General features: G+C 41.5%; 1 protein-coding gene across 7 annotated transcripts in view; it reads right to left on the reverse strand.

Annotated features, from left to right (window-relative positions):
* Positions 1 to 21600, reverse strand: part of adam22 (ADAM metallopeptidase domain 22) — a 51478-nt gene extending 29878 nt beyond the window's left edge. For 3 of the 7 annotated variants that reach the window (XR_003749435.1, XM_028975407.1, XM_028975406.1), the window contains exons 1-6: positions 21401 to 21600; positions 21110 to 21279; positions 10350 to 10426; positions 6776 to 6842; positions 4102 to 4184; positions 2379 to 2442 (exon numbers count right to left, since the gene is read on the reverse strand). Coding sequence is in view for 6 of the 7 variants with exons in the window: in XM_028975407.1 (XP_028831240.1) it covers positions 2379 to 2442; positions 4102 to 4184; positions 6776 to 6842; positions 10350 to 10426; positions 21110 to 21279; positions 21401 to 21503 (564 nt within the window). In the remaining variant the exon portion in view is untranslated. The remainder of the gene's footprint in view (positions 1 to 2378; positions 2443 to 4101; positions 4185 to 6775; positions 6843 to 10349; positions 10427 to 21109; positions 21280 to 21400) is intronic. The other 4 variants (XM_028975404.1, XM_028975403.1, XM_028975405.1 and 1 more) reach the window with 3 other exon arrangements.
* Positions 21601 to 22797: the final 1197 nt, after the last annotated feature.

Below are 22797 nucleotides of genomic sequence, written 5' to 3' on the forward strand. Positions count from 1 at the left end.
CTTGGTATCAAATGTGTGTCCTACACCGGAGACCACAATACTAGCAGCTTTCCTCACATAATGTCTTTTCCAGTTCCAGCTGCCTTTCACTTGCCTTGTGTTGAAAAGTTACTGCCTACAATGGCCTATGGGCTAATAAACCATGAAACATGAAATGGTTTAGTTGCTTGTTTCCAGCTACTCAACTATAATTAATGTTTCATTTCACTCACATTTCATATGTCATGCACTCATTTGTGGCCTGGGAATATGTAATATATCAGTGTCAATATATCACATGTATTTGCTAAAAATAGCCACATAAAAATATATATAATAATTTCCTTTTTAAAATGACATGGACTGATGCTGTTGATGACACATGATCTCTGTCCCTAATCAGTCATGAAGCAGTTTAGGAGCAGATTTATACCAGTGAATGCAGCATCATGTATTTCAGCCAGGAGTCGCCTCTGTTTCTTCACAGTGAAATCCCAGCATGACACCCGACTCCAGACGTGGGGCTCATTCAGCAGTAAATCCAGCTGCTGTCTGCTGTAAATTCCCATACGTTCTTATTGATTTCAGTGGCTCATATGAAAAATATGACTGCCCTAAAAGAAACAAATACATTTCTGAACGTACTAAGAAAAGCCTGATGGTTTGATATGTTGGGAGAAAAGCCAGCGGCTCTGGGTGGGTGGGTTCATTTCTCTCTCTGACTGGTCTGGTGAGTCAGTCTGTAGCTCTCATGGAGGAGCTTGAGGGATGAAAGCTCATCCACTTTGCCATGCATAAACGTTATGCTGTAAGACTATGAAGACCATCATCTCCAGTTTGCAGTGAGTTGTGGTGGGGGGTTGTGGGTTGAGACAGGAAGAAGAGACATTAGACATCAGGGTCTGGCCACTCTTTTGGATAAAGAAACTCTGCCATGTAATGTGACACACACCATGAAATCATACCAATGGGTGGTAGACACTTAGTGGGTTAGACACTACTCTATGAACCAGAAGACCACAATGTCCTGGGTTTGAAACCCCACTTACTACCATTGTGTCCCTGAGCAAGACACCTACCCCTGAGTGTCTCCAGGAGGACTGTCCCTGTAATTACTGATTGTAAGTGGCTCTGGACACATGCACTGGATGGACAGACATGCAGACAGATCCGAGGGGTGTAAGTGAAGTCATTGGGTGTTTTAGTAACTAACTGGTGCGTAACTGTCTCCTCTGCATCTCTATAACCGATGCTGTAACAGAACTGGCACATTTTGACCTGTGAGACTGCAGTACACCAAACAGGACTTGCAGCACACACACACACACACACACACACAGACTGTGCACACACTGAAAAAGAGATGTACCAGGAGCAGCACCGCAAATGCAATTGATGATGTGCCAAAGGGTTCATATTTCTATATTTGTTTTAGGACTGGCGAGGTTTTGGCACTATGAGCAGTGGAAGCAGTTACCCAGGAGGGACACTGCCTCCCTCTGGATGACAGATGCCCATGCCATATGCCACTGCCCCATGCCCATTCTCTCACCCCTCACCATCTCTGCCTGCATCAGCATCACACCACATCAAACAGCATTACCGGATGAAACAACATTACAGGATACAGATATATTCAGAACTGGAGAAGAAACTGCCGTGCATAAACAAATCCTCAATGTCACAAAACAATTAGTGCTGTCAAAATGCTTTCATTGCTGTGACAAATGTATACCACATTATAATCAAGGTAGCACATTAAAATCAATTGTATACTTCCTGTGTGGGTCTAACCTACACCCCGATGCAAAATTCATCATAGCCAGCGACAATATGCACAGGAAATAAGATGTGTCCAGTACCATGTGACACACAGTTCAGTGTTTGCTGCATCGTGAGCATCAGCCCTTATGTGGAAATTGTCTTATTAAGTTTGCCTTACTGAGCTTTTGAGAAGATCAAAGTAATCTGTGCAATTTTTTATTTGTGCCATATTTGTTTAATAAATCAATTGCAAAATGTGCAAAGTATTAGTTTCATTTTCTAATTGACATATCATGAGCAATTTTACATTGCATGATTGAGAAAATATCAAATAAAATATATATAAGACATCAAACAATTATTGTTTAGTATGAATAAAACATCTGAATTGATTCTGGTTGGTGGCCAGGAAAAAAAGAAGAAACATAAATTCTGGTTGGTGGAATCTATGCACAGAGTGGGTGTCAAATTGCATAAGGCATTCATGCACTTTTTTAAAATTCTATTCGATGTAAAAAATATGTACTTTCAACTTGATTGATAAGGCAAATTCATAGATTCACTCATGCAAATTCATAGATTCACTAATTCCCAATGGACTTTGTCTTTTATAGCACTGTTTGAAGGTTACTTACACTGACATTGCCATCTCCTCCAGGTTCTATCATGTATGTGTGATTGCCATCAAAGAACATCCCACTATCAAAGGAAGTAGAGAACAAGAAAGACAAAGAGAAACAGGACCATCAGTTCCAGTCATCAAATCATTATGCATTATAAATTATATGACCAGCAAAAGGAGTGTGTAGAGTCCAGGAGGCCATAATAATCCACTCCTCAGACCTCCAGACAAGAACCACTCAGTAGACTGGATAACTGAATTAGAAGCGTCTGTGTGGTGGGAGTATGTTTAGTCATGGAACAGCAAGGCATCATGCACAAGCATGTGACATCACATCGTAGAGGTCGAAAGGGAACCGAATGCAGCCGAGTTCCAAACCTCCTCTAGCATTAACCTTCACACAGAATCTGTGTATTGGGAGCTTCATGTCCAGGCGTGGGATGCAGGGGTGTAAAGTAAGCCACCACTGGAGTGTGGAGCAATTGAACATTGTGTGGAGTGATGAATCATGCTTCTCTGTCTGCCAGTCTGATTGGACTATGTCTGTGTTTCTGTGCAACATTTGTGTTGACTGTAACATTTGGGGGAGGAGCATAGGAAACATTTTGCTCAAGTATGAGTAGTGTTACTCCAAAATAATAATACTCAAGTACAAGAAAAAAGCAGTCATCCAAAATAATTACTCAATAATAAGTACAAAGGTATTTTGTGATAGGACTATTCAAGTACTGAGTAACTGTTTGATTGTAATATCTTGTTTGTTTTTAGAAACAATGTATCCAGACATACATTTCCTAATAATAATGTTAATAACTTATTAAATGTATTTCATTCCGTGTCTGTGTTGTACGATAAGTTTGTGCCGCTATGCCGGTTTGTGTTTTGTCATGTGACTGCATGGCATCTGATTGGTGAAACAGTGTCACGTGTAAGATCTACTGGCGGAATCTGTCTGTCAAAAATAAAGAATATAAATTCAAGTGTGGCCCAATGTAGCAAAGTAAGAGTCAAGTTTCTTATTCACAAATGTACTCAAGTAAGAGAAAATGTATGACATTGTAAACCTACTCTTAGAACTACTTTTTTAAAGTTATTTAATGGTGTGGAATTGGCTCTCACCTTCTGGGCTGCACACTTCTATCTTTAACCATTTACAGCTGCAGCTGAGACCAAATCACATCTGGGTCAGTAGGATGATCTAAAGGCCTTACAATGGCAACATGGAAATTAACAATACTATCTTCTTATTGAGCCAAACGATCTGAAACTGTCACACACATAGCAACATACGTGTATAACACAAGAGATCCCATTGGTTAACTTATGCTTTGTTTGTCTGTAAGGCTATAAAGGGAGTGTCTTTATGGAGTGCCCATTGAGCTTGGACTTGGTTTTTAATGACTGATCTTGTCTAACAGGTACACATATCAAAATCTGTGAAGACATGGATGGATTAATTTGTTAATTTTCCACTCGTGGGACTTGCAAAGGATTATTTTATGATATCTTATTTTTTTATATATATATTTCAGATAAAAGCAAAAGTGAAATTACATTCAAATGTTAATATTTGTGAAGAATGTGAAAAATGCATTAGGGTGTTGGGACAAAAGAATGTTCAATATTCGTTAGGAGTCCTGTCATCAATGTGAAAGTAAGTGAGTGAGTGAGTTAATTGGTGAGTGGGTGGGTGAACGAGTGAGTGGGTGAAAGAGTGGGTGCAGGTGTTAACTTACTGCAGTCCGTGGCAGGTGGACAGGGCTACAAAGGACTGAGGAACATCTCTCATTTGACCATGGTAGTAACAATGCTCCCCTCCCTGCAAACACACAGGCGCCTTTATTATACACACAGTCACATGTGCACAAATAAAATAATGTGAACAAGGCAGCCAAAATGTCTCAAAGCCATCCACATAAATCTAATGTCATAATATGTAGTCACATCTTAATAAAGTTGTGTTCTGTATGCTGAGATCTTGTAATCTGTGGTGTAGTGTTTAGTAGCTCATCACCCCACTGCTGATATCAGATAGTACAGTAGATTATTGTGTTTTCACAGTATATACACATGTTAATGATCATTGGTGGGTCATGGCGAGTAAGCCTTGTGAGTAATGCCATCCCATACCAGCCTGAGGTGTGTGTGTGTACATACAAGCTATCCCAAGCTGTTATGTGTATGTGTGAATGTGAGAAACCCAGAAACGGACATTTCAGAGTGCTCCATTAGCGGATACTGTAAGTGCTTCCTGTTTAGATTTGGCTCTCAGGGGCTTCTCTATATCTCCGCTCTCACGTTCACACACACACACACACACACACACACACACACACACCCCTCCATCCATTCAGGACATTATTGAAATATCAATTTCACGTCTCCTTCTTCTTACATGTCACATTTCTTCAACATAATGTCCCAGTCTTCTCTGGTTTCTTCCCCACACAATAGCCTTCATGCACTACTGCTAAGGTACCTAATTTTGGTATTTTTCTCGTACCGATTAGAGGTGTGAACCTTCACTGGTCTCACAATTCGATTATCAAGGCATCATCCAACGATGCAGTCTATCATTTTTTCTACATTACTCCACATTATGTTTTAAATAAGTCAGTGCGACGAGAGTTACTCCTACCTGGAGTGGCACTGTACTCAGATCAGGCCACCACAGTCACTACCGGCACACCTTTTCAAAGAGAATTTTAAAACGCCGCACAAACGAATTTGCCTCCAAATGTACTCAAGTACCAAAAGTACAATGATTTACTATGGTTCTAATGGTCTATTATTTGTTTGATGAAATTGTTTAATTTTCCAGTTACTATATTTACTTACTATTACTATGCTTGCTGTCCAGTTGTGTCATCTTGAAACCCTTTTTTGTTGCTTTGCCTATTTTTATAAGTCTACTAAAAGTACAAATATTTCTCAACTATACATATAATTGCATTAGATGCCATTACAAACAATATTCTTACTAACTCTACACTTTTAATATGGCTCATATTATATGTAGGAATGATTGTTTGCACTTTTACATGCTGAACGATTCTTAGCCCTCATCAAGTTGTACAAGAAAAATGAAAGGAAAGCAAGAGAAGATGAAATGCACTCATATGCTGGTCAAATGCAAAACAATCTCAGATGCATACTCCACCCATATTTTCCGCCACACTCAGTTTAAGTTTAAGTGTGTGTGTATATCTTTTGCAATCACACTATGGGAGGGGGGGGGGGGGGGTCTGTGTGAAACAGCACTTCTAGATAGTGTATACTGTGTATACTGCTGTACAGTTGAATTAAACTCTAGGCCAGAGCTGCACCCCAAACCTCCAACCCCCCGACACGAGAGCAGATTGCCCACTGAAGCAGCAATTAATCTTCCCAAATGAAGTGGTGAGAGGCAAATGTTGGTGCTTAGTGCTGCACTGACCCAGTTCGCAGTCAGTATAGTGCTAGGCACTAAGCATGGGACTTGCTGTACGGTCAAAAGTGTCCGCAGAATTTACATAAATAAATTATGTATAAATTAAGACCAAGATTATGTTGCAGCAAAAACAAAAATTAATTCTTTGTTTGGTGCTGGTGCCATTCCAGTCCCATTCCGAATTTTTCTGTTGGAAAAAAATGGTGCCACAAAATCAGCTCTGAAGCTGCACCAAAACATTGCTTGTTTGGAATCTAGAACCTGAGATGTCAAGCAAGGGGGGTGGACCACATGAGACAACTTTACAAAGACGCAAAAATCTGGACTTGTTATCTGCTGAAGAAATGAATGCCTTAAACTAAATGAACGTGTTCCGCCATAGTTGATTTGTGAAGTAGCTATGGTTTGTGACATGATCACAACGTTGTCACACTGCTCCCGAAGGGACATGTGGGCCAGATCTTACTGGTTCTAAGCTTCAGCGAGATGAGAGTTAATGCCTCGTTTACATGGACATCTGAAACAGCCGTTTTTCAAAGCATCCACACCAGCACCAGCTTTCAGTCGGCTGTGCATTCAGATGATGTCATATAAATGCTGCACAACCGGCACTACTTTTTTTACTAGAATTTTTATACCGTTGGCAGAAAATCATATGATTATGATATAATCGATTATGTTCCACACTGCAAAAATGCATAATCGTTCATGTCTTCATCGCGATGCATTGATTATGAGATTCATTTCAACACCCCTATTGTGTGTCTGAACAACATCATCTGACTGCAGAATGAGATTTTGTTTAATTGATCTGTCTGAGATTCCCATGAATGTCGAGAGTGTTCCAAACACATCAGCCTGTTTCATGTGTCAGTAAAGATCAGATCCTTCAGTAGTTATCAGTAATTATGTATGAGGCTATATTTGTATTTCACTCTGTGTGCTGGAGGTGACAAAGCTTTTGAGATTGTGTGTCTTACGCTGGAGATGATGGATCTGCCCTCCTCATAGACATGCTTCTCAGAATACTCTGAAGACAAGAGATCACTGGGAGAAGAAAGCAGACGAAACTGTTAAAACAATGAACAATTTTAAAATACACAATTAAAGATCATTGTACAGTTTTGAGAATACAAATAAGAAACCTTACAAGTAACACAGCAGATTCTGGATTGACATTGGAAGCGGGGAGGCTCACAACTAGTCCCGGTTCATTAAATGATTAAACCTGATTAAAGATTCCTCCATCCACAAGGATGTTAACTTCCATTCAAGTGCCATGCAGATTACAACCTACACTGAAAAAAACGAACACTGGCTAAACCTAAAATATTTAATAAATTTGGCGCACCTAATATTTTAGCATTGCCGTAACAATTCCTGCTGTCGGTTTGCTCATGAACATAATTGAGACATCTTATTTTAAAAGAGCAAACCAATATTTGTTAACTACTGTAATAAGAAAAAACACAGTAAACAAACAACAGCCACTGTTTACTTTTTCAGTGCATCCATACACTGTAAAAAGTGAACACTGGACAACTATAAAAATGTATTAATCTGTCATTGCTGTAATGTAAATAAACCAATCAACCCAGCGATTCCCTGTTTATTTACATCAATGCTAAAATATTTGGTGTGACAGATTGCTTCCGTTTTTTTTTAATAATAGTAATCTGTGAACATGGGATACAGTATTATAGTAATATGGCAATATTATAAAAGAAAGTGGCAGCAACAGAACATGGGTTTCTAGTGATGATAATGTACTGTTTTGTCGAATGAATTGCTCCGGACTCCAGGTCACTGTATAATATAAATTGTTTGTTTTTCTCTTGTGGATTAATGATGCCAGTTGATTAATGTAAGGATGAAGCTGAGACATTCTATGTGTAAGCAGAAAGTTCAGACTGAAACACAGCTGGGATGGGCCAGTAATGCACTTCTGCTACATCATTTCCATTTAGTGAGCGCTGCCTCACTAAAAACAGGATTTCTTCATCATTCTTATAAATACCAGATCACAGGTTTGCAGGGCAAACACGATGAATCATGATTTTAACACCACAATATAAAATCACTGTTCCAACGGTTCCAAAATATTTACTCATAAATATTTTAATAATCAATAACACTGATTTTCCACCCAAGCCTAAGGGGTCCCTGTCCCAGTAAATGAAGACAAAGGCTGATCTGCTGCTCTTTCTGCTGTGAAACAGTCGGACTGCAGACTTAAGCATCTCTTAATCTTTAGCATCCATGTGCACAGACACAAAGGAGTGTGAGGGGTGTTACGCCTGCCCCTCCCCACCCACAGCCAGGCCTGCAGAAGACCCACCCCCACAATTTAATCTGAAAAGGGGGTGAAGGACAGCTGCAACACCCACTAAGGCAAATCACTCTCCTTTGATATCTTTGTCTTTACCCAAAATTATTTTGAGTCTGTAACATGAAATATTATTCATGGAAGTCAGTGTACTGTATATATTCAATAGCCATGTATACTGGAACACAGATGGTGCAATGTGGCCGGGTGCTAACTGCTTCCTGGTACTTCTCCCCTCCATAAATAATTTATGTGGTGGATCCATAACCCTGTAACATCTCCGGTCTGCAGTGCTTATCAATTTAACCTCTGACCAACAGGGTCAGGATGTAGGAGAGTAAAGAGAACTCAGCAGATCAGCACAACCTTTCTGCATACCATCTGCAGTCCTAACATCCACGATGCTATGGTCAATAATCAGCAGTCGGCTTCTCAGGTTACGGGTCATGCTGTACCGTCAGACAACAGCAACTGCTTGGACGATTTACTGCATCGCCAGTTATCATCATACACAAACACAAAATATGATGAATATTACAGAGGAATTAGCTAATAATCCTGGGATCACTGGTGCCTAGTCAGTTTTAACACACAGTATTAGTGATTGTCATTTCCAAAATATCCCTTTTATAACACTTATATAAACTATTGGCTATGGATCATCATGCCAACATAACTCTAGATACTGTATAATTTTCATTAAAATGTTCAATATGTTCTTGGACACTATAGGTGGTAGCAGCCTAGTCGGTAAGACACTCACCTGTGAACCAGAAGACCCGGGTTCAAATCCCACTTACTACCATTGTGTCCCTGAGCAAGACACTTAACCTTAAGTTGCTCCAGGGAGACTGTCCCTGTAAATACTGATTGTAAGTCGCTCTGGATAAGGGCGTCTGATAAATGCTGTAAATGTAAATCTAAATGTATCTTTTGCCACATGTTTAATGTGAGGATGAAGCTGATACAGAATACTGTATCAGAATACATGGCATACAGAATACTGAACAAAAAAGTCAGAGATAGAGAAATGAGTTCTAGGTTTGGGCTGATGTTGGATTTCTCAGTAGTCAATCTCACAGCAATTGAGGATATTAAGAATTATAAATTCCCTGCATTTAAACATATATAAACTGTGAATATTAGCAAATGCAGTTTGAAAACATGAATTATTTTATGTTTAAGTTTGTTTCATAATTATAGCAATATTTCTGCTGCTAATATTTATTTGAACTATAAAAAACACAAAACACTGCAAACATCTTCTGAATGAGAAATGATCCACACACGTCTTCACTTGAAAATCAAAAGCTGCTGAACAGCATGGGTGGGGGCTGGTCAGTCACCATGGCAATGATGTGATTGAAAAGCATGGAGCCCATCAGCCCACCCCTTTAATGTCATGAACATTCATTATTCACAGGGAAAGAGAAATGTGTGTGTGGTGCGTGTGCCTATTGTGGAAGTGGGAATAAGGGTGTACCATATGTCTGTGTGTTTGTGTGTGTGTAGTGTTGTGGGAGGAGCAAGAGTGGCTTGCCTCATGAATGGAAGGCCTATATTCCCGCCCTGGCAAATGCAAGCATGTGCTGGGGGGCTGGGCCAGTGGTAGTAGACAAAGGGACCTGTAGTGTCTGTCTCAAACATAGACACACTCACCTCATGCATCAGTTTGGAGCTTCTGTATGTTCCAGACAACTGTTATATTTATTCATAATTACTTATCATTGTCTTGTATATTGTATATCCCTGTGCAAAATTAATAAATACCACATTCTGTGCAATTCCAATTATATCTCATATTAGCTTATCACTTTTTACTAATTACTAAAACAGTGAGAGAAATGGGCCCCGCCAGCAAATAATTAATTTAAACATTAATTATTGGTTATGTTAAATTAACTTTCTTCTCATATGAGAATTTTAGACGAACACTCCCAAAATATCACGTTCATTAAGGCAAATGTAGTAAATGGGTGATTGATGCTGTCAATCCCCTCTAAAACATGCAAGGCTTAGTAAATTAAGTCAATGAGGACAATGAGTGTTAATAATATGTTTGTCTTCTTCTTCTTTGAATTTACTTCCCTACATTTCAAGTCAAAGTTTTAATTGATTGATGGATTCATTCAGTCATTAAAACATTAATTAATTAATTAATTAATTGGTCTCTCTCTTTCTGTGAAGCACACACACCAACAAAAACAGTGATTACTGAGTCTACTCACTGATTGAGTTCCACATCCAGGATGAATGTCTCCCCAAACGCATCAATCTGGAAGCTGGCTTGAGCCACATGGTCAGTCTGATGGGGGGGAAAAAATCTTTGGTGAATAAACAGGCACATCCTGGTCATTTACACAGGTTTTGCAGTACTGAAGCAGTTGAAACAATTGCAGCAGAGATGCTTCAGGAACCTGTAGCGCTAAATCAAAGCCAACTGCTGTCAGACTCTATCACAAAGACCTCACAGTTGACCACACACACACAGACAAACACACACTTCAAATACATCACGGTAATTATCAACTGTACAGGTGTACCCTTTGCACTTTACCCATTTTACCCATTACTTTCCCCATTGCACATGTGTAGATCTCAATTGTACATTTGTAGATATATACACATACGTAATTATTTTTTGCTGCTGCTGTTTACCTCTGTTTTTGCTGCTATTACTTCTGTTTCTCTCCACTTTCTGCCATAGCAAATGCAATTTCCCACTTGTGGGACTAATAAAGGTTGATCTTATCTTATCTTATCTTATCCATTATACACAACATCAAAAATCCCTCCTATAGTTGTGTTTTCACACTCCACCAGATCTGATATCATTCCTCCTTTGCACCACGATCCTCCAAACCAACAAAACAACAAAACAAGTGGTGGCCTAGCGGTTAAGGAAGCGCCACATTAATCAGAAGGTTACAGGTTTGAATCCCGATCCGTCAAGGTGCCACACAGCAAAGCACCATCCCCACACACTGCTCCCGGGGCGCCAAGGTTAAAAGCAGAGGACACATTTCGTTATGTGCACCGTGGGCTGTGCTGCAGTGTATCACAATGACAATCACGTCACTTTCACTTCACTTTCATAACCGAAGGGTTTCGGGTTTAAATTGTGAACTGTGAAGATGTCCCCTTGAACAAAGTACTGTCTCAATACACTGCTCCCCGGGAGCCTTTCATGGCTGCCCACTTCTCACAAATATGATGGTTTAACTGAAGAGGACAAATGTTGTTGTGTGCACCATGTGCAGTGCTATTCTGTGCATCACAATTACAAAAAATCACTTCCCAATCACATTCACTTCTCCCAAGACACTAAAAGCAGTCATCTACACTCTTCTCTGTCTTGGCCCCTAGATGGTGGAATGAACTTCCGCTAGATGTTAAAACAGTTTGAGTCACTAAAGATCTACATTTTAGGAAATACTTAGAAAGGCAGTGAGAGAGGGTGCAGGTTACGAGCTTGTGGTTAGTGAGATGGTGTGGCATGAGGAGGGGTGCTGTGTTGATTGCTTTGTCTGAGTGCGGGGGCGAATATGAGTTCATTTGGGATGCCATTGTGATAAAGGGAATGGGCAGAGAGCATGGTTCGAGCAGACAGGATTGTACTAGAAAATCAAACAGACAGGAGGCAGCAGGCAGAGGAAGTCAAGCAGGCAAGGGTTAAATTGTGAATCAGCATCAGTCCAGGGGTAGTCAGGGGGCAAACAGGGTCAGTGTACAGTATTCCATCAGTGAAGATAAGATATGATAAATCTTAACTGTCCTTGTCACTTCTCAAGGAACAACAAAATTTAAGGCATGGGGTGTGGGGATCCTCCGGGGGCATTGGGGGTGTGGGATCTGGGGTCCCTGGGACAGTTAGATGAGTTTGACACAAGGCTCCCCACTGTTTGCGGTTCATATCTCATCTTGCAAGCCATGAGTAGGGGATAACTATGTTCAAGGGGATAACTCTGTAGTGTGCAGTGTGTACCAGTGTGCAGAATTTGATGGCGTAATCAAGGACGGTGCCGTTCCTGGAAGCCAGCCGTCAGCTGATATCTGCATTAAACATTTGCTGTACTTCCACACTGAATCAAACAGAGCAGAAAAAGTAGTGAAGCAAGCAGGGGTCACATTAGCATCAGTCCAGTTGTAATCAGGGGCAAAGTAGTCAGGGCCAAACAGGGTCAGTTTACAATAATATAAAAAACTTGCCAGTTACAAATAAAATAGCCAGTAGCACAGAGAAAAAATCAAACTATGAATGAGTGAGGAATTAGTGTTTTTAAAGTGTTGGCTTTCATCAGTGCATCAGTGGTTGTTGGGGCTGCGGGGTTCCTCCCAGGGCATCGACGCCCCCTCTGCTGGGACCATGACAGCATAGTGTCTTTAGGTGTAAATTAGCTTTTCACTGAGGCAGTACCCTGTAAAGTCACAACATTTAGACCACCACCCTAGAACTCTGAAAGTGTCTGGCACCAAGCAGCCAGTAGCAGATCCTTTGTGTCCTGGAAGTATAAGAGATACTTGGACTTGTTTTTCTGGCACATCCTTCGGATGCTCTATTATTTTGAGATCTGAAGAAGGTGGAGGCCAAATCAACACAACTCATTGATGTGTTCCTCAAACCATAACTTGAGCCTTTTTTGTAGTGTAGAAGGGTACATTATCCTGTGGAAGGAGGGGCGCTGTAATTAGGAAATGGCATTTCCACGTATGGGTGTAAATGTATCGATGGGTGTAAATGTACGATGTATTCATACTAGAAAGTAGCGTGATAACCTGTGCCAAATATTTTTAGCAAGGCGACTGTTTTCAGCCCATCAACAACCAACACATAAAACACATGAATGACCTTTGTTCAGTCAGATGCATTATTTATTTAATAAAACTTATTCATTGAATTCAATTACAATTTAAGCCAGATAATATTTTACAATGCTCACAAATGCTGCCAGCACATCAAATTTGATTTAATTGTATTAACTTGTGTTAATTGCAGTAAGTACTGTACAATTGAAAGTGATTATGATGGACGATATACTTCACTTTACTTCAACCACTTTCAGCCACCAACTGACTAAATATTCTGGGAAATTCACACATTATCTTTCATTCTCTTCAAATATCAAATAAATCTCTTATCAAAAAATAGCTAGTTAAGCAAATGTAATGATGTATTGTAGCATCATTTAAGTATGCAGACAACACTAGTTGTCAATGCTGTAGACCTGAAACATTTCAGAAAGTCTACAGTTTCTGATATACTATAATACTATGACTAGGGCTGACTAGCATAAAATTCCTATTGCAATATAAATTGAACCATAGACATTGCGGTATATGAAAGTGAAATGGTTGTGATACACTGCAGCACAGCACACGGTGACACAATGAAATGTGTCCTCTGCTTTTAACCCTTAGTGAGCAGTTGCCAGCCATGACAGGCGCCCAGGGAGCAATGTGTGGGGGCGGTGCTTTGCCCAGTGGCACCTCAGTGTCACCTTGGTGGCTCGGGATTCAAACCAGCAACCTTCTGATCATGGGTCTGCTTCCTTACCAGCTAGGCCACCACTGCCTCTGTTAGTCCTTTGTTTCACCTCCATTCTAACTGCAGTGACAAACACATAATTTCATGTTGTATTTTTTTTGGCAAGTCAGCAGACTTGTCTCCCCCTGACTTTGTTTCACTTAACAAGCCTATTCAAGGCAGGCGTGAGGTGAAACCAACCTGGAGGATAAATCTGTGGCCAACTTCCCTCAGATTGACAAAGTTCTGTGGATGCAGAATGAAACGTCTCCACATTAAAGAAAGAAAGTCCAGTTGCCACGACTCAACTTTCAGACAAATTCACCTGGATGACTGAGAATCAGCGTGATGGTTAAATGCAGAGGACACATTATGATGTGTCACTGTGTGATGTGCTGCAGTTTATCACAATGACAATCACTTCACTTTCAATTTGTGTTATGGTCGCAGGACTCTGACAAGCTTATTTTAGAACCTACAACTGACCGTAACAATTGAGTAAGAAAATGGTTTTACGTGTTTCCACTGAAAATCCATCTGGTTCAACCAAGATAATTCTTCACCAGTGGGAGTATTTGCAGTCACTGTGGTCTTCTGATTGTTTAGCATCACTGATACATGAGAAAGTACTAATTCATTTCCATTTCCAACCAGTGCTGTTATTTGTGTTTTTATTTATCATTACCAGCCCTACATTAAAAATATTTTTTTATAATTTTTTACCCAGTTAAAATGTCCTACATGTCCTGATGACCTTATTAGCAAAAATCAAACATATATATCTAACTTAAATACTTCTAGGATACCCAACATGCAGTGTACCTCAGCAATAAACAAATTAAGGCAGTTGCTGCAGATAAATTGTGAACCTATTCCACCAAGTGATCAACTGTATCAACCTACTACTAAAAACCTGTAATAAGTCAGCATGACTTGGCCTCGGGTGCTGAGTCTCCACATCCAATTGTAGAGACAATGTACTGAGGTCAGGGATTATAAACTCCAGCCCTGTTCTTTACAACGATGTGCTCAACATTTTTGTTGCTTAGACAGTTCCCAACAATAACAAACTCTGCAGTTTATCAGAATTGAGATTTCCATCCTTTACTATAGTCAAGAAATGGCCTGAAGCCCAAGGATTTGTGCAAGCAGAAATTGCATGCTCTCCTTTAGGTTCTCCAGTTTCCTACCACCACCCAACAGCCGTGACATGAGGTGCAATGGTGAATCTAAATTGACCATAAATGTGAATGTATGAGTGGTGGGAGAAATATTTATTTATACAGGTAACGAGTTGAGAAGCTTTCAATGTATTTATAAAATACAACTGGGACCCAGTAATCTTACTGATTGATAGTCAAATCAATCTATTAAGGCCCAGACAAAACTTTTCTATTTTAGATTGGAGCAGCTCACTGCCAAAGCACAAGCCATTGTCTCAGGTGGCTTAACATCAGTTACTTCATGTGAATGACATGCATTGCCATTGTCACCATCAACTTTGTGGGAAGAAGCTCAGAGGCAAAAACTATTTCACAGAACAACATAGTGTGCATTGGGAAAATGACTGAAAAAAAAAACAACAGCCTCTGCATATCCAGCATGTATCAGCAATGCATCAGCACTGCATATCAGCAATGTATAAGCATCTCAGCTCAAGTTCAGACCTCCAACAAGGGTGTGGGTCTTCTGTTGGAAGAATGTTTACCACAGAACAGAATTGTGACATTGGTTACTGTGAGTTGTTGGCAGTCAAGCTCGCAAAGGAGGACTGGAAATACTGGATAGAGGTATCAATGGAGGTAGATGTCATCAACACAGACAACAATAACCTGTACAGTAAGGCATCTTAAACCAATGGAAGCTTAGTTTGATTCTGCCACCATCATTAAGGCCTTGGTACTATAGGAACAAGAGGAGGAGAGACATCAAGGCATCTGGTGCCTTGTCTACACCCTTCCAGATTTGGGATATTTTGTTTAGATACATCTTCTGGTTGTTTGACCTTTCTGAGGACATCCTGTTCATCCAAGGACTTGTCACTGAGGGAGATTCTTCTGGAGACCAGGCAGAGATGGGTAGTCCATGCAAAAACCAAAATGACTGGGCCACATTTCTAACATGCCCCAATGTCCCACGTCACTAGCTAACCATTTCCATAGGACCCTACACCAGCAGTGAAGGCCTGGTACAGTTGCTCCGCAAAAAGTCTGAGATGGGGCATACATCCATCTACCACAACAGCAGCAAAAGGCCTAGGCAGACAGACCATCCTGACTATCAGCCTGGTGACAGAGAGTGGCTGTCAACATGTGAGCTTTGCCTCTGCCTGTCAAAGTTATCCCCTGAAGTCCGAGCTGAGGGCACGCAAAACAACCAAACTGCAAGGCCAGTACAACAGATCTACCCGACTCATCACACATACATTTACAGTCCAGTAGGGCTGTGCAATATGGACAAAACAATCATATTGCGATTTTTTGAAGGAATATTGCGGTTTTATTTGCGATTTTGGCAACTGTTTTTGCTTTTTCAAACAAGCTACATACATACATTCTAAATGTATTCAGTGCACAAGAAGTGCATAACAAAACATTTCACAATGAAATAACATAATATTGTGTTTAATTAACAAAACTGTAGTAAAATTGTCTTTAAAACAGACAACATAAAATAAATTAAGATTAACTAACCTCAACTCTAGTTAATAGCATACTGTATACAGTAGTACTAACTGCTTGATAAACAAAACTGTAATAAATTGTCTTAGAAACAGACAACATGAGATAAAATAAAGATTAACTAACCTCAATTCCAGTCATAACAATAAAATCAAAACCAAAAAAACAGATTTCTCTCTTAAACTTTTTTTGCAAGAAATGAGTGTGATGGCAGCTGGCATCTTTTGTCAAGTGTTTGTATTAGTCTTCAGAAGCCGTCTTCACTGACGATGTGCGCAGGCATCATATCTTTGCATATATGATAGGTGATTGCGTCGGCCATTTCTTTGTGGCATTTTGATCCGTTTTCCTAAGGCACGGCGCTCTGTGTGCTTTTGTTTGTTTCGATGGACTTTGTCGACATGCATTGATCATGCAGATTTTTAAGTGTTGGAACAGATTTGTAGTATTTCTGCATTTCGTTGGAATAATCATTTCACAAGTCTTGCAAATTACCTTGCTCTGTGAGATCCTCTCTCCTGAATCCAAAATACTCCAAAATGACACATTGAATTTCTCTTTGGCACCAAATCATTTTTATTTTGACCTGCATCAATATTTTATGTTCTTTCCTCCCTATTCGGTTCTCCCGATCAGCTTTTTTTAACCTATCAGCGCTCTGATTGGTTAACATCTATCTCCCGCTCAGCTTAGCTGTGATTGCCCGGTGCGCAGCGTCAGCTCTGATTGGTTAACATATTACAATCTTGCGCACAAGAACGTATTCTGAATAAAAATCTAAATAAATTCATGGATAAAATCGCAGCCTTAAGCAGTTTATAAATCACATGTGCTTAAATCGTGATTTTTTTGTGATTGCGATTAATTGCACAGCACTACAGCCCAGCAATGTTCCTTAAAAGATGCATTAATTTTTTTTATTTCTGATTTATTTCATCTAAAATAAAGGCCTTGAATTAATTTATACTTCTGCCTGGACAAAGTTTTAATTGAATACCCTGCTCTAGCAGGGTATTTCAATGTCAACTGTATCTTCTGTGCCATGGCCTAGCTTACAGGCTGTCAATCGATTCAAAACTGCAAGCAGTCGTTGTTAATTCTTAAGACTAAAGCTTGCTTAAATGCATATTTGAAACTGCTATAGAATGATGGGAAAGAGGCTCAGTCCAAGAGTGACAGGGAGATGAGCTGGTATTTTTTTAATAACTAAATAAAATGGGTTTAATTTATTTTAATCCATTAAATATTTAAAATGAATCCATTAACACATTTCTGACAGACCTATATTTTTTTCTAATGATGTTATGATAACAGAGGTCCGTGCTCTGTGTTATTAATATGGCCTGTGTTGTGATTAATATAAGCTGCGTAATTAGCGGTGATCTGTGAGTTATTATTATGCGCTGTGCAATTTGCTGAGCTGTGCTGCTTATTACTATGAATTGTGTAATTAGTTGTGCTGATAATTAATATGCTGGTCTGTGTTATTTGATGCTGTGAGCTGGTGATTAGCATGGCCTGTGCAGTACTGATTTGTTAATATGAGCGGTGACAATGAATGGGGGAGCTGCGTCCCTTGCTTTGGGCCCATATGGTGGGACTGTGCCTGCACTGCCCCTGGGGAGGGGCTGAATTATGTTCCACCAGTCAGAACGAGGGGGGACTACTGCTGCTCCACCGAACACTCCCCACGGGACTCCCCCATTCCTCATAGCCCACAGTCACATACACCCCCACACAGAGTCCAGAAAATAAAGCAACAGAAGAAGAAAGGGACCAAGCGAGAATGAGGGAGAGGGGGCGGAGGGCAAAGAGCGAGAGGGAAGAAAGCAACTGGGAGTCCTTCATCAGACAAAAAGTGCAACCCCGCCACCCGACACGTGCCACACCTCGCCTATTGTTTCCCATGCAACACACAACTCTTGTGCGCACACAATCCAAGGAAACAAACTCACAAAGCTTGTAACGGAAGGAGATTCACATCTCCACCTGAAAATAGAACGCTGCAAAGCCTGCATCGATCAAGTTCTATATATAGCTCCAAGGGTTTTGCTTTCAAACATCTCCACTCTGAGGTGACTTCCAATCTCACTTGAACCGTGCTGATGCAGAGCTAAAAACAGCCCCAACTCAGACACACCACTGGTCCAATAGACGAGAGAAAATCGTCTCCTAAAGAAGATCCAAAATATCCACCACCATTAATTAATAAAGAATAATTATAATAATAACAACAACTTAGTTTCATATTACATATACCGTGGCAGAAATTACAACCTATGGTTCAATAAAATGAACAGGCTATTGTAATTTTTTGTGAACAAATCTACATTCTCCTATACTCCTTCCATGCAGACATGACTTTTTTTAATTAGTTCAGCCATGTTTGCCGAATATGGGGCAGTGGTGGCCTAGCTGGTAAAAAAGCGGACGTATAATCAGAAGGTTGCCAAAGTGCCACTGAGGTGCCACTGAGCAAAGCGCCGTCCCCACACACTGCTCCCAGGGTGCCTGTCATGGATGCCCACTGCTCACCAAGGGTGATGGGTTAAATGCAGAGGACAAATTTCACACTGTGTACCATGTGCTGTGCTGCAGTATTTCACAATTACAATGTCCTCGCTGGAGAAGCAGACAAAGCAAAAGCTGGCATCATGGACACGCCATGCTCGAGACTGATACCGAATGTGTGCTGGAATGGGCCTGTATATCAGAAGTTTGGAGCATCTGACTCAGCCGCAGAGCTGGAGGGTCGTGCATGCTTCTCTCATCTTCTGGAGTCTCAGTTCCCGATGGGAGTGCAATGGGCTCAACCGCAGAGCAGAAGAGGTTGAAGACGTCTGTTTTTTAATAAGACATCTATGCGTAGCTTTTGGTGTTACCCGAGCAGAGACTGAAAGAAGGAACGTATATAATTCTGTTTCAACAAAATTATGCGATCAACAGGTTCAAAACGTCGCACTTAGAGGGCACGGACTGGTGACAAACTATTCCAGGTAAACACTACACTAGGGCTGAAACGATTATTCGAGTAACTCGAATGATTTGATTACAAAAAATGTTCGAGGAAAACTCTTTGCCTCGAGGCTTCGTTTAATTTGTCACCAAAGTCCATCTTTTATCGTATCGCTCCCGCTTTGTAGACTGCAACTAGCACCGGAATCATTGTTCTAAAATGACCGTTTTAACTGACGTGCATTTCAAAGATTTAAGGAGGCGCGATTTATTGGTGGAAAATGAAGATACCGGTGCGCGTAAAAGGCATAAAATGACTGAAGTGTGGGACCTGGCATAATAGTACTTCATCAATACTACAGCACCTTAACCGAACAAATCCTCACGTAAACCGCACTTCTCCAAGCGGACTTGGAGCTTCTACAAGGTATCGTATTTTTATGATTGCTAACTAACATTAGCGCTTCTTAGAACGTACAAGATTTGTAATTATTTGTGTTATGAGTCGATGTTGACGAGGCATGATAAGGCATGAGAACTCATGTAATTCATCCCTCCATCCCACACGCACACACACACACACTGATAGGTTACATCTCAAACCACACCTTCCCCATACATTAGGTAGTAATAACTAATGCAACAAATGGACAAATCTACATTCATTAGCATATAGATTTACTTTTGGGCGAGTTTATAGCATTTATTGCACAAATCAATGTTTTTTTTAATAAAATTGTTTTTTGTGAGGAATAACAGCCAAATGTTTGCTAATTGTAAGAGGATTTTCATGTTGCATAACACACTATTGATAGAGTTGTTTAAAAGCGCAAAAGTATGATTTATCCGATTACTAAAAAAACGACAGAATTCTCAATTCCAAAAATATTCGATAGTTGCAGCCCTACACTACACCAATTCACACTAAGGTCTGGTTCCATAATAAAGAGCCAACGTGGAACTGTGGCATACCCATGCCATGACGCACACACACACACAGCTACTTACAGCACACACTACACCCTCTACACACACACAGACCTGGAACTGATAAAAATGGCAGCGCCCACAAAACAGCTGACCTTACCAACACCACACGGGAAGCCGGGAACGACACTTCACCATCTCACCCTCGTCACCTCGGCAACCACGGACATGCAAAACTTTGTTCAAACGTAGTGCATCAGACGAGGAGGGTGCACACACGTCACTGGCGTTACCGCCGAGTAAACCATCACTACACCTCTCCTCCTCCTCCTCTCCTCCTCCTCCTCTCCTCCTCCTCACCTCCTCCTCTCCTCTCCTCCATCCTCTCCTCCTCCTCACCTCCTTTCTTCCTCCTCTTCCTCTTCTCCTCCTCTCCTCCTTTTTTTTTCTCCTCCTCTCTTCTCTCCTCCTCACCTCTCCTCCTCACCTCCTCCTCTCTTCTCTCCTCTCCTCCTCACCTCTCTTCCTCACCTCCTCTCCTCCTCTTCCTCTCCTCCTCCTCTCCTCCATCCTCCTCTCCTCTTTCCTCTCTTCTCCTCCATCCTCCTCTACTCCATCCACACCTCCTCACCTCCTCTCCTCCTCCTATCTTCTCTTCTCTCCTCTTCCTCTCCTCCATCATCCTCTCCTCCTTCCTCTCTTCTCCTCCATCCTCCTCTCCTCAATCCTCTCCTCACCTCCTCCTCTCCTCCATCCTCCTCTCCTCTTTCCTGTCTCCTCCTCCTCACCTCCATCCTCTCCTCCTCTCGCGTGTTCGGGTTCTGGGTCTCTTTTGTTTCTTTGTCTGCTGACAGTGAAGCTCCACCACAGTATAAGAGGGTAAACCGCGGCCGCCGCCTACCTTGTCCGGGTCGGCGCTGGAGCTGGAGCTGCTGACGCGGGTGTTGAGCGCGTCGTGCGGGGTCTGCGTGTCGTTCTCTGGGCTGTAAATCAGCCGGAGAGGAACCGCGTTTTCTTTCCCAACAAACCTGGCCTCGTCGCGTCCATCTTTCCATTTAGAAACATCGTCACCTGCACCACAAATAAACACACACACACACACACACCACCATGATGGCTCCAGTTCGAGGCTCGCAGGCTCCATCCCTGGGACCGGAGGAGGAGTAAAACAGGCCGCCGAGTCCAAACGTACCGTCGCCGCCGGAACGCGCGATGGACGCGACGACGCAGAGGTAGACGCAGAATCCCGGCCGCAGCATCTTCCTCCGGGAGAAAAACACGGAGCGGGCAGCCATCAGCACGCCGAGGCGCGTCTGAGCGTCAGAGACGGGGCAGGAGCCGCCTCCTTAAACCGCGCCACCAGCCGGCCGTCTCACTGCGGAGCCAGCGCATGCATATATGCATGAGGAGCAGGTCCCGCGCAGCATGACGGGTAGTGTAGTCATTCCACACAGCCCACTACACAGCAGACCAAACTCGTTTAAAACCACGGCCAAAATATATAAAGAATAAAACATGAATGCTGGTAGCATCTGTTTTTTAACATCATGGGACACTGCGACCCCCTGGGGGTGGGGGCTGGTATGAACAATGACCGTTCTTCATATGAGCATGGCACTGTATGCTACGTCAGGGCCGGTCCTAACAACTTTGGAGCTTTCAGGAGAGCAAACTGAATGTGAAAGAGCTTTCTTTTATTTAAATAAACCAATTGCAAATGTATGATGCTTCTAACAAAAAATATGAACTTCAGCTTGTTGAATAATAATTAGCTCTCCAGTTTTGAAGACAGAGGGACATTCCACTAGAAGCCTTGTTTCTTATTTACAGCACTTATCAGACGCCCTTATCCAGAGCGACTTACAATCAGCAGTTACAGGGACAGTCCCCCTGGAGCAACTTAGGGTTAAGTGTCCTGCTCAGGGACACAATGGTAGTAAGTGGGATTCGAACCCGGGTCTTCTGGTTTCTTCTCAAGCTTCCTTTCTTTTCTTTTTTTTTGGGGAATTTTTGAGATGTCCTTTTAATGTACAGAGTAAAAACCGCTGCACAAAATAAATGGTGGAGTGATTTATATTGTAGCGAACGGGTTCTGTAATGAAGAGAGAGGAGATGATTGACACAGCAGAGTAGCTCTAAGAAGCCTTTTATTAGACAGCACCTTTAAAACCAGATACAGACACAACAAGGGTGACATTCACCCAAAGTCATAATTCGCCCCTTCCCCTCACCCCTTACTTTTATCAGGCAACAACCCACTAATTCCACCAACATTCACCCAAACGATGGGTACAAACTTGCCTCACTAACCCCAGAGGCGGCCCTTATGCTAATTAGGCCAGCCCTATTGGCTGCCAACGCTACATTATTAAACAGCTGTTGGTGGACAGGTTTAAGAAGGAGGAACATCATAGATGACATTACAGTAGTTCAGGTGCAATGTAATTATGTTACAGTAACTGTTGCTGTGTCAAAGGCTCCACTGAAGTAAAGGAGCCCAGTTTCCTCCAGGTCCTCCAGTTTCCTCTCAGTAACCAAATGCATGCACACTTGGGAATTGCTGAATTGTCTGTGAGAGTGAATGGTACA

The sequence above is a fragment of the Denticeps clupeoides genome, chromosome 4 (assembly GCF_900700375.1).
Source record: "Denticeps clupeoides chromosome 4, fDenClu1.1, whole genome shotgun sequence".
Taxonomy (NCBI): domain Eukaryota; kingdom Metazoa; phylum Chordata; class Actinopteri; order Clupeiformes; family Denticipitidae; genus Denticeps; species Denticeps clupeoides.